This window comes from Dermacentor albipictus, unplaced genomic scaffold (genome assembly GCF_038994185.2).
Source record: "Dermacentor albipictus isolate Rhodes 1998 colony unplaced genomic scaffold, USDA_Dalb.pri_finalv2 scaffold_38, whole genome shotgun sequence".
Lineage (NCBI taxonomy): Eukaryota > Metazoa > Arthropoda > Arachnida > Ixodida > Ixodidae > Dermacentor > Dermacentor albipictus.
In genome coordinates, this window is record NW_027225592.1 from 1,063,625 (window position 1) to 1,075,177 (window position 11,553).

Genomic DNA, 11,553 nt, shown 5'->3' on the forward strand with positions numbered 1-11,553 from the left:
GGCTCATACTACCTTTACGCATGATAAAGGTGTGCAATTGAACTCCAGTTGAAGGCTATGAAAGAAGGATTATGGACAACGCATTTTATAAGTCATGTTACAGTATGTCAATGAAACGGGCCTGAATCCTTATATTTAACTGCATTATGATGTTATGTCACATGGCAACCCAAGTGAAAAAAAAAACAACCTCCGATGAACTGCGTACAATGAATGGTTCGTTGCTCACCAGGACATGAAGATTCCTCTGCAAGTACTGACTGATAAGGCGTTGCCAGGTTCGGTTCTCTGAAACTCTTAGCTCCTAGGGGGACTCCAGGTGTATGCGTTTTCCCAGTGAAGAGTTCTGCACTGGCGAGGCGTTCTGCACTCTTCATAAAAAGGCATATCTTCTGCAATCAAAAATAAGTTCTAAGCAGCTCTCGTCTAGTGTTCCATCTTTTCTTTGTCCCTGTCTTTCTTGCGGTGCATTCGCCAACTAAATAAAGAGATAATTGAGGTTGAAAGTGCAAGATTTTTGCATAATTTTAACCATATACAGAAAATAAGATGTGACAATATTTGTATCGTTATGGGAAACAAATTGATGATTAGAAAGCTCTGAATGAGTCATTTGAATATTTCGACATGACTCCGCGGCCCTGCCCCCAACTGATGTTGCAATATATTCATACCCACTCTAATGTGATCAAACTTCAGAAGTGGTGAATTCTTAATCATAATCGCAAGCGCGTTTGATCTTCTGCAACGACCCTCACGGGTTACTTTTACCGGTTGATACCAAAGTTTCAAAAGCGTCGTTGGCGCATACTGTTCGGGTCACTTCTTGTTTGCAGCTCGAGGACAACTTTCAGTTTCATGCCCATATATAGCACAATAACCCACTCAACACAATATGAGTAGCAGAAAAGCATACAGAGCTCTCTGTGTGTGCATGTGCCTCTTCTTTTGAGTTTTATAAAATATGACACTATCTATAGGCATGCCGGCAATACCAACTCACCCAATCCGGATCATTGACAAATTTCACCTTTCGTCACATATATATTCTTCATTATTAACTACAGCGCGACAGGAAAATAACGGACAAAGACGAAGTGAACACGGAGCGCTGACTGTCAGCTGAATTTTAATTAAAGAAAATAAAAAAGATCACTCTATTATGCATGCGTAGACTTGCACCACTCAAAATACCACCACTATTTCAACTGGCTCTCAAGAGCATCGCACGCGAAATGCGAAGGTTGTGGGTTCGGTCCCCGCCTTCGGCAAGTCGCTTTTTCATCCACTTTCATTTCCCTTAATTCACCGTTTCTTTATTTAATTTATTAAGCACAAAGTAATTTCCCCTATGTTGCCCTTGGTGTCAGTGTTTGTTGGCTTCTTATGACACCATTATCTCAAGCAACACGCGTTATGCAAAGGTTCCTGCAGTCTTCTCCTTCGCCTTTATTTGTCTTATCGCTCATGTGCACTTCAACACAAGAGTAAATACGAAAACCGCTGTGAATGTTACTGCGCCGGTCTCATAACCACCAGCGTTTTATTTATTTTTGATTCGAAAGACTTCTACCTTCTCTTCACTCAATGCGATAGACACCAGTGTGATCTACAATGAGTAACTAGCAAGCAGCATTCCTTCGAATCCTCCGGTCCTCCTATAACGAGCTTCATCCCATTTCCGTGCGCTCACCTGCACATCCCCTCCCGCTCTAGTGCGCAGTTGATCACGTGACCTCCAAAACTGGACACGCGGGACAACCGCGCGCATCGATCCACCATCATTCGCGGCTCACCCTTGCACGCTTTTCCTCGCACCCACAGTGCCCGAAGCAAACGGCACACGAGGCGCGATTTCGTCGCTCTTGGATTTCACGCGGAACTTCAAGGCGATGACGACGGCAAAACTTTGTCTGGAATAAGTAGATAAGTGCATCGAAATGCAATAAACAGACACAATGCGCCGTGCCACCACCCCCAGTACCACCAGTAGCCGATCGCAAGGAGCCCTCATTTTTATTGCAAAAGCAAATATATCGACATTCCAGGTGAATTTCGGCCGTCATCGTGACCATCGGCGTCGTCGTGAAGTTCTGCATAAACTCCCAAGTGCGATAGATTTTGTCGCGACCCTCGCCACCGTATGCTGTGGGTGCGAGGAAATGTGCCCGAGGGGGAAGCCGAGAAGAATGATGGCTTGTTGAACGGTCAAAGGTAGAGGTCACGTAATACATCGCGTGCAAGGCGGCGGGAGGGGCAGTAGGTGAGCGCGTGATGTAGTGATGTCAAATGTAGGAAAATTTCTCTAGATCTAGGTATTTCATGCGTTCTTTTGTGAAATAGGGAAAGTTATCCTAATTTATGGGAATGGCGCTCTATTCCATTGAAACGGTGGAACTACGGGCGTGATGGTCTGTTTCTATTTGAGTTACTTGCAGATTACCTTCACATCAGCATGCGAACTATGATATTCTGTCGTACAGCAGTGCAGTGAATGCATCTCACCCAGTGAACGACAGTCTGTCGATGCCGTAGGCCCTTTAACCAAGTACTACTACTGCGATTTTGCCGCGCGTACTGGGCTGTCAATGTCTATGCACTCCGACTGAAATGTTAACTTGTAACTGTCGAAGAAAGTGTATGCACAACAAAGGGGAACGGATCAATCTGGGCGTAAGCGGACACATATACCTATAGTGGCGAGCACAACAGTGCGGTCGTGGTGCCTAGGAGTCTACTGCACACGCATATAGTACTAAAGTTTACTGGGAACCTCCTAATGCAGAGCAAGATCGGATAGAGTTCCAGTGGTCATGTGTTTGGACGAGTTTTCCATTCGAAGCAACATAAAATTTTGCCGCGTATATCCGTGCATTGCTGCAAAATGGTGGTGGTACAAAATGCATGGTGGAGCTACATCAGTACCCGGCATTAAACATTTTCATACCGCAAACGTACGGCACAGTGCTGCCGTGAAGTTGCGCACAGTTTAAGCATTCTGTAAGGGAGGTCCCGCGCCGATTGCCGCTACATTTTGAACACGGTTCCGCGTAAAAGAAATGTTAAATTATCGGGTTTTACGTACCAAAACCACGAACTGATCCTGAGGCACGCCGTAGTGGCGCACCCTGGAAATTTGGACCACCTGGGGTGTTTTAACGTGCACCTAAACCTAAGTATACCGGTGTTTTCATATTTTGCCCCCATCTAAATGCGGCCGCCGTGGTCGGGATTCGATCCCGCAAGCTCGTGCTTAGCAGCCCAACACCATAGCCACTAAGCAACTACGGCCTGTAAGTATGTAATCTTGGCAATTTGGTCCACATGCAAATCCACTTTAAAGAACCACGTTTATACGTGGTGAAATCTTCTGTGAATATGAGTTCCAGAAAGAAGCGGTGTTGTTAGCTTCACAACTTGCACTGTGACATTATTTCAGCTTGAGCCCAGTGGCTTCACCATTACAATATATTCAAATCAGCTTAAAAATCAATTTTAACTATAAAATTTGCAGTCTACTTGCATAACACAAAGAAAATTTTACTATGACATAAATTATATTGACAAACTGAACAACCACATCGTGCACAAATCTAGGGAACTCTAGCGAATGTTTAATCCAATTTAGGAGAAAACTGGGATCGGAGGTTGGCAGCACAGCCCGAGATCAAGCGCGTGGGCAAAAATGTTCACTATCCTCATTTTGCGCTCTTCATCACACCAGCATTGTGAAAGTGAGCGTTCGCGGTCATCCAGCGAGATCTGTTGTTGTTGATCTGATGTTTTTCTGTGCGTGCGTAACACTTTGTTAATTTAATTAGCAAATTAATGTTTGCTGAAATTATACAGCCGAGGAAAATAGGACCCTTACGTCGCGTAGTTGTCTAATACTGTGCTATTGCACAATCCCCCATCTTTTGGACGATACTATGTATTTTTTTTTGGTTGAACGAGTGCTAGAGCATGCGGCTCAAAACATTTCATGAATTTCCAGATTTTGTGCTATCACCTAACCTTTTAGGAAATATTTTATCATCTACAAGCTTTTTTTTGCTTAAGTGTGATTACTATCTTAGTTACTGTTATGCGTTTTTCGCTAAGCAGGGCAGCTGTCACCAAGGCACTTCTGGATACAGCGCCACCTGCCTTCAAATCACTTTTCTTGGATAGCTGTCATTGCATCCAAAATGATAAAATTTGCGGTAAGAGCGCTGGGGTTCAGACGTTTGGGCGAACACACGGGAAACGCTTGAGTGAAGCTAAAGTACACATTTTTGAATCTGGCCTGTTGCTGCAGTTGGCGTAAAATCAGGACTGCCAATGGCATAACAACTTATTAAAATTGTCGCCACCTACTTCAGCCTACTGTTTTCCTGACCATTCATTTCTGTCGATCCGCAGACGTGTGCTCAAAGCCGATGGATCCAGGCACTTGCCACGTCAAGCTGCACCGGTTCTACTACGATCGAGAAGAAAACAGGTGCCTGCCGTTCGTTTACACAGGGTGCCTCGGAAACGGCAACAGGTTCCACACCCGCGCCATGTGCAACAAGATGTGCCGTCGTAAGCTCGTTCATGCGTGTTACTATCCCAATTTATGGTTATGACATGAAGAATCCCGATTTCCTCCCTTCGGCGTAAGACTCACAGCGATTGTAGGCTTCAAATAATAATTCGGAGAACAGTATTTAAAATACCTTTCATGTCGGCATGGAAGGTTCGTAAGCAGCAAAATTTATTTCTAGAAGTGCCCGACTGACGGAATAATACGTGAATCCATAAATAGACCAGTTACACAAGACAAGCACACTTTAAAATTTTTCAGAGAGGGAGGGGCATAAAATGTGAATACATGATAACGTGTCAACGTTGCATTCACATCGTCCATTAGAAAGTACCACCGAAAGTAATGCGCTTTCGTGTAAAATCTAGCGATTGCGTGCTCTTTCTCGTTCCTCATGATCACAAATAATGCAAACATATTCTTACTGATGGAATCTCTGAGAGTTCTGGAGGCATTTCATGGTGGCCGCAAGCGATGTTTAAAAGGACCTGCTCAGAGCCTAGTTGGTACGTACCTGACATAGTAAGTGAGTGGAAAAATCACGCACGTCCAACACGAAAGCAATAGAAACGGACAGCAGAGAAGCCCTTGCCCCTTGTCTATTTATTTATTTATTTATTTATTTATTTGTAAAATGCCTTACAAGGCCCCTACATGGGGATTGAGTATGGGGGGCATACAATCAAGTACATACAATTTATTAACCACAATAGCAAAAGAAAACAGCAGCCAAGTGCACAGCCTAAAAGTCAGAAATACATATTAGCTATTCTATTAGCTATTAGCTATTCATTCTTTCTGTGTGTGCGTGTGCGTGCGTGTGTGTGTGTGTGTGTGTGTGCGTGCGTGCGTGCGTGCGTGCGTCTTTTCTTTTTTCTTATTGCAAGGAAAAGCTTACTATTCGCAATTTCCAATTCTGTCAGGGAGGATTGATGCTTAAACACCGTAAGAAATGCTGAGACCCTTTTCAATGTGTATTCGTCTGCTTGCCTTGAAACATCACGCCTGTTTAATCATGTAGACACGTGATTTGCTGATCAGTAAGTTAATGGATGCCGTGCTAATGCAAGAAGGGCCGCGCTTGACAATGGTGAAGGCTTCAATGATCTCGCATGGCCGTTGTCCTGTCTCCCTCTGGCTGACGGCGACTGCCTCGAATTTCGGCTTGCACCCACGTGAGCACTAGAGAATATCAGTGGCTATGCGGTCGAAAGGCTGTGATAAACTTGTAATGAGCTTTTAAAAGATAGCTGATAAATGATTTACCAAGCTTCTAAGAGAAGCCTCCACCAACTGTGGAAGTGCAGTTCAGTTATTGCTGCATTACTATTACTATCTGTTTGTCGTTTTTATGTTGCCGTACCAAAAGCATTGTTTCTTCTATTTTGTACTCCGGGGAGCTGGGTACTAGTCAAGCTGACTTGTGAGCTTTTTTCCTGCACTCCCTCACTTCACGAGTGAAATAAAGGATTATTATTATTATTATTATTATTATTATTATTATTATTATTATTATTATTATTATTATTATTATTATTATTATTATTATTATTATTATCTATCCTTTAGAGGATTTAGAGGATAAAGTCCAAACACTATTAGCAACACCTCGTACGTTCATGTCTGAGCCATCACCTCGTAGAGAAGGCAAATGGAAGGAGATAATAATTGTGTAGCATATCAACACTACAGTAAAGGCTAATCGGCACTGTTCTATGAACTGGCTCTTAATGTTATTTGTATTTGGATTACTTGCACCTTGCATCAAAGGACCGCGATAATTTGTTTGTGTGTCTCTGTTAGTACCATTACCTTCTCGTCTTTAACTATTGCTTTTTGATTGCCTAATTTTTTATGGCACTGTAGGCGATATACTCGACACTCTGTCAGAAGCCTGTCTGGCCAGGAATAGAAACTTGACTGCTGACAGCTGGCTCAACTGGACTGATGGATAGATAATGTGCTTGCGTGTTATACTTTACCTGATCACGGCCGAACGATGATGCTTCGTGTTACTCGTGAGAGTACTACAGTGATCATGAATTATGAGCACGCCGTAGGGGGGGACTCCGGAAATTTTGACCACGCGGGCATCCTTAACGAGCGCCTAATGCACAGTACACTGGCGTTATTGCATTTCGCACCCAGTTAGATTTGTGCTTAGCCCGGCTTTACGCTTAGCACGATCAAAGCTTTTAAACATTTTGCTAGCCCTTACAGCCGAAGGCGTGAAACGGGACACTTCTTCCTTTTCTTTGTTCTTTTTTTCTTGCATGTTCACACTACAAGTACGTCGTCCTTTTTTATTCAGTGTGCCTTACAGTCCAACCTTAAAAGCAATCTTTTTACATGCGTATAGAGGGTAATTGAAGTAAACAAATGTGACCGATGTTATCCACGGTGCTTTGCTCTCGTATTGTAGCTTTAGATTTATGAACACAAGCAGACCAAACGTGCCTAGCATTTTAATGCCTGTTGTACGTAGTTGATAGATAACTTTTTATCAGTAGTTGCTTGTCAGAGTCATTACAAGTGGCTTCACAGGATCGGGCTTCTGATTTCGCCTTCTTGATATCTCGCCATGAAGACGTTCAGCACAGTGCTGTGGGTGTGTCCTGTACCACCACTACGTCTACGTACCATTTGCTCTGCACCCAACAGCTTCGTATGAGAGCGTTCTGGACGGCTTCGTCGAACACAATAGTCCGACTAGCACCACTCGGGCAATTCAGTCTGTATTTCTGCTAACTATTTATTTTCGGAGTAATGTAATTGAATGACGTGGTCAGTTGATCAGGAAGAGAAACGCAACAAACGAAAATTAGTGTACCTTACTATAATCGTACTGCGCGCAATGTGGTGCCAGCTCTCCTCGCCAACGATCTGCATGTTTGAGGAACCAGTAAACACTAGTCGCGCACCAGAATTGCATTCTCGTAATGTCGGAGCCAGACCAACCCTACAGAAACCCGAAACGCTGCACTCCGACGCATTTACGTAATGTATTCGGCTGCTCTTTTCTTCAACCAGCTAGCCACTTATAACTTAAAAATGTTTCTGCTTCACCATTCTCTTCTTTTTTTTTCAGGAGGTTGCGACTGACCTCGACATCTGCAAGTTAAAATACTGATGGCACCTTTGGAAGGGTGGAAGTATTGTGAACCATTTGCAAGTGGACGTGAACTGATTACGTGCGATAAGCCGTGCGACATCTTGGGGGCCGCAAAAGCGCCAATGAATATCCTACATTAGATGTTAGCATATTTTTTAGGAGTACAGACAATTAAACTAGCACACCCTAATGTGGAAGCAGCAGATTATTTCCTTTTCATACTCGAGAACCAGGCGAACAATACAGCGTCACCTTTCTAAAGTTCGTTTTTTTCTTCCGTGGCCGTCTGCATTACGTTACTTCTTCACAGTGTGATGTAGTCAGTAACTGTACAACGTTACAAAGAACGTTTATAAAAATTCAACTAGTGCATTTATATAATACCTGTCTCTGTGCTCTGTTTTCGCTATATGTTTTACTTGCAAAATAAAAAAAGCACTTTGCAGAGGGAGTAAGTGCTAAGGTACTGAGAATAACTGGCCGATCATTTTGTTTTCTTGTTGGCAATTATTTTTATAAGAACCTTGCTTGTTTTCTTTTGATACAAAATTATTATGTACGTGCTGTCTTCATTCGCTCATATGCTTAGTGGCCCATTCGTTGTCTGTGTTATTATGTGAAAAACATGTAGACGAGTTCAAGCAAAGTCGGTGCAGTTGATGGCTCTCGATACTGAAAAGCCCGCCATTCAATAGGTGCGGCGTTGTCCACTGTTTTTACTGTTTGTTTCGAGAATGCCTTTCATCGGCTCCCTATTCTACTGTGGACTCGAATGGTTCTACCATGTCTTAAGTTATGACCTTCATATTGTGTTTTGTATCTCACAATGTATTTACTGCACTGAAGCGATCTTGTTTTCTTGCAGGAAAAATTGTATTTTATAAATGAAAACCCCACCAAAGAAGTTTATTTATTTTCTTCGTTTTTTCGTCAGTCTTCATCACTGTAGATGAGAGCAATGAAGTCTGTTTGCATATAGTTACTTTAGTATGGTGAACTGGAATGAGACAGTGTGTCATCCGCATAGAAATGCACTGGGCAAACGGTGGTCCCTTCTGCAGCGGTGCCATCAAAGAGGCGCTTCGAGCAACCTGTGTGCCCAGGGTACAAAATTTGAATTTTTAAGCGCAGTTTCATTTTGTTAAAGAAAAATAAGACATTCATTTTTTACACCTTATTGTTTGTTACTCGGTTTTCTACTATTCTGCGACCCAACACCAACAAAGAAAGAAGCAAGAACGTTAAACGCGTCGTCGAATGGTGTGATTCTGACAGTAAACAACACCTTATATTACTTCAGTTCTCGTAAATGTAGCACTTAATCGTCGTTTGTATAAAGAACGAGCTCAAACTAGAGCGTAACGTTATGGTATCAATTATCAAGAGCTCAGGTTACATCAGGCAACACAACAACAACGCGCTTGAACAGAACTATGGGTTGGTATTCCTCTGCTTGCAGTAGGTGTTCTAATAATCTGCTTCGAACTATATGAGCGGAGCAGCCGGTTAGAAACGCAGCTTCCTGCCTTAATGAGCCCTGCACTTTGAAATAGCAGTAAAAAGAAGCATTTACCTAAAATGGGCAAAAACACTTTGCAGACGACAATAAAAGTGCAAGAGAATTCAGGTTTCATCCACTATATCGTCTGCTACGATTGATGTTCTGTCCGCAACATTTCCGCTTCCTTCGGGTGAGTGCATCTATGTTTTATTTATTTATGTTACTCAACTGTGCCTTCCCCTCGTGTGTCTTAAACTCCGCCTTTAACGGTCCCACGTATTTACGAACACTAGGAACACAGTACAACGCAACGTGAACCACCTGTGAGCGCAGCACGCATTGCCGCAATTTAAGCCTGTCCTCTGCGATTGCCAAGCCATTCCCAGGCGGCATGAGTGTCTCCCCGTACCAGCATTGGCTTTACAATGCAGCGACAGAAGACGCTGCATTATATCGGTGTGCTCCAGTACTCCAGGCCCTTAACGAGAAAGGAGACACCTTCTCGATGCCGAACAGCCCACTGATATATTACAGTACATCATACCTCTAAAGCGAGACATCCTGTGCCATTCCAGCGCCACTTGATTCCACTTTCGTTCACTAACCGGCATGCTAAAGCAATAATATTTTTCCCCTATCTTTTCTATGCACCGTGTTTGATATAAGCCTAATCACGTTCTGCATTCCCCTAATAGCACCGAGAAATCGGTGATTGTTGATGGTGATTTCATATCAAATTTTCGACATCCATGTATTTTCGATATCCGTTAGCAGTCTTACTTCTGTCCCATACATTGAGTCCAAATTCTATCTCTTATCTTCCACGTCCTCCCGTCTTTCCCACACCTCGTCACCTGCCGTTACCTGCAGTCACACACAAACATAGACGTTCGCTTCAAAAAGCGCCTACGAGTGGCGTTCATAATGCTCCTATAATCGGTACCAGAAATTTAAAACAGGCCCACACGATAAGCATCAATATGAGCGCACGTCTTCCTATCTTTAGCAGAGTATAGGAGTTACTTTTTATATAGTACTGGCGAAACACGTCTCGGTCATCAAAACGATAAGGTGTGAGCCCCATGGAGTGATTGTGATTCAAAATGATTGTTCGCCAAGCGACGCCCGGCGCCGACACCGGATGTTATGCAACTCGAGGCCCTTAACCCTCTCGCGTTAAAATGGCACTGCCCATCGAGAAATTTGGCTCAAGCACAAGCAGTGATGCGCTTTCTGTGCTTCAAGGGACAACATGCCAAAGGTACTCATGCCCAGATGGTGGCCGTGTGCGGGGAAAGTGACCCAGCTCATGACAATGTGGTGCAATGGTTGAGATCATTTAAATTCTGTCGAACTATACTGAATGACAAGAAACAGAGTCTGTGACGGTGTTTAAGTGCATTGTTTAATTGCTGTTACTTCATGGCAATAATATGAACCTTATGAACGCCACTCGTATACGTGCAGTATTAGTTATTGAAAGTTGAAATGCACGCCATGAGTATTCCTTGCCATTTTCCACCACATGACACCTGGGGCTGTCAAATATGCATTGGCATTATCTTTTTGCTTACGTAGCTTCATATTTAAGTCAGCTGTGAGTTCATGTTTATACAAATTGTAGTGTTTAATGCTTGTTTTACTTTAGTGTTGCATAACCACAATGTTTTACTATACATATCTTGGTTATTTTATCATGTGTGTATGAGTTATTGTACTTTGTCTCTTGTGCATTGTGTATTTGGGCATATTTACTTTGAATCTACTAGATTTACATTTCTGTTCTGCTGTCACAGCTTGCGTGATACCACCATCCCATGTGGGAGAACGTCGTCAGGCGTTGCTGCATTTCGTCCTCCTTGCGTAAGCGTGACGATGCACACTTCAATAAAGTATTCAATTTAATTCGATTTACGTCTTCGATACGCACTCACCTGCATCAAACATATCCTGCTGGACTACAGAAATTGTGCTCTGCGCCATCACAGTGCCCAATAAATTGCCTACGATGCTCAGACGCACTGGACCGAGCACCTCTCTTGTTGCCGCCTTTCTTTTAGCGCTTTACAAAGTAATCAATACCTTTAACTCAATAGTAATATCACTACAAATGCCAAAGACGCCGAGAAAAGTATTTAGTCGGCTCGCGCATCTCATTCCTGTGAAAAATTGTGGCCAGCAACGTCGTTGCAGCCAACCTTCGTAATCACAAAAACGCCACACCACAAAGGCCTTTCACGACACCACTCTTTGAGTCGCAGCAGTGCCTGTCGATTGAAAACGGCACTGCTCGGCAATCGAAGTGTCTAACCGAACCGGAACTGTACCGGGAATCGGAGCTGGCAGATCAGTTCTGCGGAAGCGGGCAAAGTGAGG

The 11,553-nt window shown here is 43.3% G+C and overlaps 1 protein-coding gene across 2 annotated transcripts in view; it reads left to right on the top strand.

The window, feature by feature from the left end:
- The window catches only part of LOC135916933 (boophilin-G2-like), a 37,260-nt gene extending 26,183 nt beyond the window's left edge, over positions 1-11,077 (top strand). For both annotated transcript variants that reach the window (XM_070529952.1, XM_065450369.1), the window contains exons 5-6: positions 4,402-4,563; positions 7,653-11,077. In XM_070529952.1, the coding sequence (XP_070386053.1) occupies positions 4,402-4,563; positions 7,653-7,686 (196 nt within the window). In that variant the 3' untranslated portion in view covers positions 7,687-11,077. The remainder of the gene's footprint in view (positions 1-4,401; positions 4,564-7,652) is intronic.
- Positions 11,078-11,553: the final 476 nt, after the last annotated feature.